General features: G+C 35.8%; 1 protein-coding gene across 1 annotated transcript; it reads right to left on the bottom strand.

Moving 5' to 3' along the window:
• Positions 1-308: 308 nt before the first annotated feature.
• Positions 309-5,436, bottom strand: LOC126297941 (uncharacterized). Its single transcript, XM_049989263.1, has 6 exons — positions 5,371-5,436; positions 4,043-4,188; positions 3,452-3,918; positions 2,930-3,036; positions 515-588; positions 309-420 (listed from the first exon to the last, which is right to left on the bottom strand). The coding sequence occupies exons 1-6, from the start codon at positions 5,434-5,436 to the stop codon at positions 309-311; spliced, it is 972 nt and encodes a 323-aa protein (XP_049845220.1).
• Positions 5,437-6,426: the final 990 nt, after the last annotated feature.

Raw genomic sequence — 6,426 nt, 5'->3', positions numbered from 1 at the left:
CAATTCATTTATCTTTATATGCCGCAGAAACTTATATCCATTAATCACAAAGTAGACATTATGCTCATTTCTTTCTGCTTCAAATACTTTTATCTAATTAGATACAATTTCACCATTTTACAGTTCCCCTTCTACATTTTATCGCGATACATTTCAGGTAAGCAAGAAACAATCAGCAAACATATGCTGTAAAATGGCTTCTAATGGTCTTCCCTCTCCTCTACTCCCTGAGACCTGCATTGGCTCAAACATCGTTAACCTTCAATAATGAGGGCTACTTTGCCAATTACAACTATATCCAAATGGCTTTATTTCTCATTGGACATGGGTCGGTCATACACAGAACCATCATAATTGGCCATAATATCTAAAAGCTTTTCTGCAATATCAATAACAATAATGATAATAATAATAAAATTTCTGCGAATGAAAAGAAATTAAAAATCTTTCTTGAATTCTTCAAAGACATGAGACAGAATATTAAAATATAGTACATCTCTAGGAATTTCTGTACATCTGGTGACTACACATTTCACTTAATGAAGTATAACACAGCCAACTCTTAACTGTACTGTCTCTATATGCTCTCTAAATATTGTCAAATATTCCTTAAATGCATATATTTTGCATATGACTTTTATTATTAGAGATATATGTCTTTTTGTGCATTTCTTTTGAAAATTTTACTAATCAGTCTGAATACCATGGAATACAGTACTGCTCACAATTCTAACAAACTATTTTTCATAGTGTATTACAGATGAATGTTTTTGACATTGATCTTGTTCTTATGCTGTGACAAGTTTCATGAAAAGTTAATTAGTTCAGTATCACAGGACTATCAGTTTACTATAGATGTGATCTTATGCTATGGAGCTTCTGTGCCTTCCCATAGAAAATAACATGTAGATATTTACTGAGCAGTGAGAAGAACAAATGCAGTATTGCATGGTTTTAAGCTGGCCCTCCTTTGAAGGTGAACACATACACATGTTAAGTAAGTAGTCATATTTGCAGAATCACTATCATTTCTTTTGTGTCAAATCTTGTACATGTCTGCAGTAAACTGCTAGTCCACTATCGTTAGGTCAATTCTAGTGTGTGAGTTCAGTTCTCAGCTTAGATCCATGATGTCATGAGGTTATGATGCGAAACATGTAAGCGGCCTCTTGTTAAATGTTATCTGTGGTAATCTTAGTTACTGGTATAAACTGTGCCTATTTATTCTGAATACATCACAATTTCTGATGGGTAAAACATTTACAAGTACTGGTGCATGTTTGACTCCAGAAATTCCCAGACATACTCTACATTTTAATCATCTGTCTCGTGTCTGGGAGGAATTCAAGAACGATTGTGAATGTATTACATTTATAGAATTTTTATTATCATTAGTATTATTTTTTGATACAGTAGAAAATCTTTTAGATATTATGCACCAAGCGGTGACAGGAGGATGCACACATAAAACAAGGTTATACTTATGCAAGCTTTTGGAGAAGGGTTGAAGGGGAAGGAAGAGGGGTAAAGAAAAAGGACTTCAGAAGTTTTTGAAAAGGAGTAGGTTTTGGAAAGGTCACCCAGAACCGTGGGTCAGGGGAGACTAAGAAGACGGGATGAGAAGAAAAGACTGATTGTTAGGGACTGCATCAGACGAGGTTTGAAAACATGAGAGCTTATAGGTGGAAGACAGGTAATAAGCAAGACAGAGATTACTGCAAAAACAACGTGCATGAGTTAATAAGAGTGAAAAGCTAAATTCATTTCATGTAATAGAGGGGTTTAGCGAAAAATTAACAGGTCAGAAAATGAAAGATGTAGAAAAATAAATGGAGTAGAGAAAGGAGTAGTTACTGTGAAGAAATGCTGAGACAGAAGAAATTAACATATATTAAGGCCACATGGGTGGAGAGAGCCAAGGACATGTTTTAGCACTAGTTCTCACCTGAAGAGTTCTGAGAAACTGGTGTCTGGGGGAAGAATTAAGATGGTGCATGTGGTGAAACAGGCACCAAGATTACAGCTGTCATGCTATACAGCATTCTCAGCAGCAGGATATTGTGTGTAGCCAGTATACACCCTCTGTATATGCCCATTCATCCTGACTGATAACTTGGTGATAATCATGCCAATGTAAAAGACCAAACAGTGTTTACACAACAGCTGGTATATGAGATGTCATTTCACAGGTGCCTATCTCTTTGATAGTATATGTAGATATAGTACTCATCTAGGGAATAAAAACAGTTTTCAATTAGAATCCTTTTTAGCTGATCTTTTAATTTGTTAGTAGGAAGGGCTGTGAGACTTTCTGGCATTGCATACCTTCAGCCCAGTATGAAGTGCATTTTTTTTCATATAAAGCTGTTCTGTGGCTATTTAAATGGTACCTAAACTATTGCCTTGTATCTTACTGGTGCAGTTCAGAGTTGAAATTTGGATTTATTGTCTTCACGAGCAATATAACTTTCAATATGTATACCCCTACCAATTCCGACACGATTCTCTAGGTTTGCCACCACAAATAATTCTGGTAACTTTTTTCTGTAGTATTAATAACGTTCTTAGGTTACTTGAGTTGTTGCACCCCATATTTCTACGTCATAGTTTAAATTTGATGAGAATAGGGCATGATAAGTAGGTTTTAGTACACCCAAAGCCTTACAATATTTGCTAATCAAATTTATAGCAAATACATTCTTCGACAGCTTACAGTCCAAGGAATTAATATGCATGTCCTATTTGAGGCTGTCCTGGATTGTAATTCCCAAGAACTTTGTCCATTTTTCCTTTTTTACAATGTAATTTCCTATGCATAATTTCATGCCAAATTCTATTTGTTTCCTTGTGTTAAATTCCATCATTGCGGTCTTTGAATTACTTACATTTAGATGGCGTTCATTAAAATACTTGACTATTTCATAGTTACACTGTTGAACAGCACCTCCAGACTGTCATAGTCTTCGTGTTTATACACAATTGATGTATCATCTGCATACAATATTTTTGTACAATTATCAGAACGATACTGTATATCTAGAATGAAATTTTCACTCTACAGCGGAGTGTGCACTGATATGAAACTTCCTGGTAGATTAAAACTGTGTGCTGGACCAAGACTCGAACTTGGGACCTTTGCCTTTCGCAGGCATGTGCTCTACCGACTGAGCTACCCAAGCACGACTCACACCCCATCCTCACAGCTTTAATTCCGCCAGTACCTCGTCCCCTACCTTCCAAACTTAACAGAAGCTCTGCTGCAAACCTTGCAAGCTGTGAGGATGGGACGTGAGTCGTGCTTGGGTAGCTCAGTCGGTAGAGCACTTGCCTGTGAAAGGCAAAGGTCCTGAGTTTGAGTCTCAGTCTGGCACACAGTTTTAATCTGCCAGGAAGTTTTGATACTGTATATAATTAACATAAATCAAGTAAAGAAGGGGTCCCAAGACAGAACCTTGAGGGCCTCCATATTTGATATTAGTAATTTTAGATTTGAAAGACCCACTGTTTGTTTTAAGCAAGACAAATTGTTTTCTATTGCTCATATATGATTTTATTAACTCATGGCCAGTCTCTCTAATACTCAGGTTCCACAGATTGTCAAGTTTTATGGTGATGTTGACACAATCAGAAGCCTTTTCTAGATCAAGGAACACTCCAGTTACATACTCCTTGTTCTCTATGGCAGTAATTATTTTGTCTATTAATTGTGGTGTGGCTACTGAAGTTGACTTGTTTTTCATAAAACTACTCTGATTTCCAAATATTAAATTGTATTGACTCAGGAATGTCATTAGTCTGGTATAAATAAGTTTCTCAACTACCTTAGAAAATGCAGGTATGATTGAGATGGGGCGGTAGTTTTCAATTTTAGATTTATCACCTATCTTGTAAATCAGGGTTATTTGTGCTATCTTTAGACTATCTGGGAAACAACCTGATGCAATTACATCATGGCATCAGATATGTTGTCTATGCATCTTTTCAGTGTACTGATAGACAATCCATCATAGCCAGCTGATTTTGTATTTTTTAATGACCTTACTAAGTTTTTGATTTCCTTGCTTTGGTTGGGGCCAAGTTTATGCTTCGTTTGATTGGATTGCCCTTATATCTATACTGAATATTCTTAAAATGGTCATTGACAGATTTTCCAACAGAAGAAATGTACTCATTAAAAACATTTGCAATCTGACATTGACATTTCGTGATATGCCCTTTATGGCTTATAGTAAAATCCCTAAAGGTATTTATTACTTTCCAAACAGCTAAACCAGTATTAGTACAGTTTCTTAACATTGTGGCTACATATTTACTTTTAGTTTCTAGCAGCAGATCTTTATAATAATCATGATAGTTCTTATATTCTTCCTTTATTCTATTATTATTATTATTATTTACCACTGCATATTGGAAAAGTAGAGTTTCTCTCTTGCCGTTTTTCAAATCAAATGGTTCAAATGGCTCTGAGCACTATGCTGTGGTCATCAGTCCCCTAGAACTTAGAACTACTTAAACCTAACTAACTTAAGGACATCACACACATCCATGCCCGAGGCAAGATTCGAACCTGCGACCGTAGCAGTCACACGGTTCCGGACTGCGCGCCTAGAACCGCAAGACCACCGCTTCACCACTTCATGATTTATCCAGTTATTGTTTTGTATCTTTTTGCAGTCATTTACTGTAAAGGTCATTTCTGGGCATGGGACACTGAAGCACTAATAAAAATCTGATGCAAATTCACTGACAGTACTGCTGTTTCTTTAACCCCATTGTAAGCTTTTCAGCAGACTGTTGAGATCTTTAACATTGTCACCATTGGTGATTCTTTTTTTCACATATTGTTTCTCTTTTCTATTGACATGATGATTTTCAGCTTCTATTGATACCTGTATTCCATGGTGGTCAGAAATGGAAAGCTTCAGAGCTGATGCACTGCATGTAAAGTGAGACATGTTAGTTATAATGTTGTTAATGCATGATTTTATACTATTGACGTTCCTAGTGGGCTCGTTTATCAGAAATGTTAAGTTAAATTCAGCTAATATTAGCATTAGTTTTTTAGATACAGAGTCATTGGACAGCAAGTAAATGTTTATATCTCCAGTTAGTATTATGTTAACCCAGCCATTTTTATTGCAGTGTTTACTGTCAGTGTCAATAAGCAGGTCATTAAGAATATCAAAGAAAATATCTAGGCTACCAGATTGAGGTCTGTATAGGCCTAAAAAAATTAATTTTTAATAAAAATGAAACTCCTCCAACTGTACTTAAGATTTTATATTTATTTTGCTACTAGTTTCGACTTTGCGTCAACGCCATCTTCAGGGTCATACACTTTGATGAAATCAGTTGTGTGTGGTTCAGTACTAGAAGTCCACGACTATCTTTGACCCACTGGTTTAAACTTCGCACTAGTTGCTGCCCGACATCCATGTGGAGCATGTGTTGGTCTCACCATGGACTTCTAGTACTGAGCCACACACAACTGATTTCATCAAAGTGTACGGGCCTGAAGATGACATTGACGCAGTGTCAAAACTAGTAGCAAAATAAATATAAAATCTTATGTACAGCTGGAAGACTTTTATTTTTAATAAAAATTATACCAGCTGATTCCCACTTTCATCCAATTTAAATATGGATGTACAAAGATTATAATAATTAAGTTCTCTTTCCCTCACTTATAATTAATTGCTGCTAGTTCTATTACATACTCAATGCTGAAAGCACTTACATCTATTACACTATAATTACTACTGCTGGCTGCAAAGATTGCTACCCCACTACCATGTTTCTCTTTTCTAGTGAAGGCAGAGCAAAAGATCATGGATAGTGGCTTACGTACACTAATTAGCACATCTGTGTACCAGTGTTCGCTTATAACTAAAACATCAGGGTTATCATTTGCTGCAGTGGTATACAACTCATTGTGCTTATTGCTAAGACTTTGAAAGTTCTGCTGAATTAATTTGAATGTGAGTTTGGATCGTTGAACACTCGATGGGTGTGTCACCCTACCAGATTGATTCTGTACTTCTGGTTCTTCTCGCTTCTTCTACTGCCGTTTTGGAAGAGTTTCTTGCATACATTTTCATGGATTACATTGTCATTTCTTTCATGGATTTCACTATAATTACATTGAACATTTTAAGTAATAGTTAATTTTAAGTAATTGTTAAAACAAAATTTACAAGTGGTGACAGCTTAATAAGACAGTCTGAAAACAAATCAAAAGCTACACGGGGCATTGTGAAGGCTTCAACACAAAAGAGATGTGAAGACCTAGACATAATTCTCAAAAACACAGAAAATGTCAATATTAAATAACAATATTTGCCAAATCATATAAACACTTATTTCATTACGTTCTAAATTTACAAACCAAGAAAAACAAGAAATTCCAACAGCTGCTTATAGCATGAG

The sequence above is a fragment of the Schistocerca gregaria genome, chromosome X (assembly GCF_023897955.1).
Source record: "Schistocerca gregaria isolate iqSchGreg1 chromosome X, iqSchGreg1.2, whole genome shotgun sequence".
Lineage (NCBI taxonomy): Eukaryota > Metazoa > Arthropoda > Insecta > Orthoptera > Acrididae > Schistocerca > Schistocerca gregaria.
The sequence above is the reverse complement of the archived record's forward strand: the minus strand, read 5'-3'. Positions and strand labels throughout refer to the sequence as shown.

Excerpts from the sequence above, each read along its gene's own strand:
- LOC126297941 (XM_049989263.1), bottom strand. The coding sequence starts at position 5,436 with ATGGATGTCGGGCAGCAACTAGTGCGAAGTTTAAACCAGTGGGTCAAA. Across the intron at positions 4,189-5,370 it reads AAGATAGTCGTGGACTTCTA|ATTGCAAATGTTTTTAATGA; the intron begins GTACTGAACCAC and ends TGTCAATGTCAG. Across the intron at positions 3,037-3,451 it reads CAAATATGGAGGCCCTCAAG|ATATACAGTATCGTTCTGAT; the intron begins GTTCTGTCTTGG and ends ATTTCATTCTAG.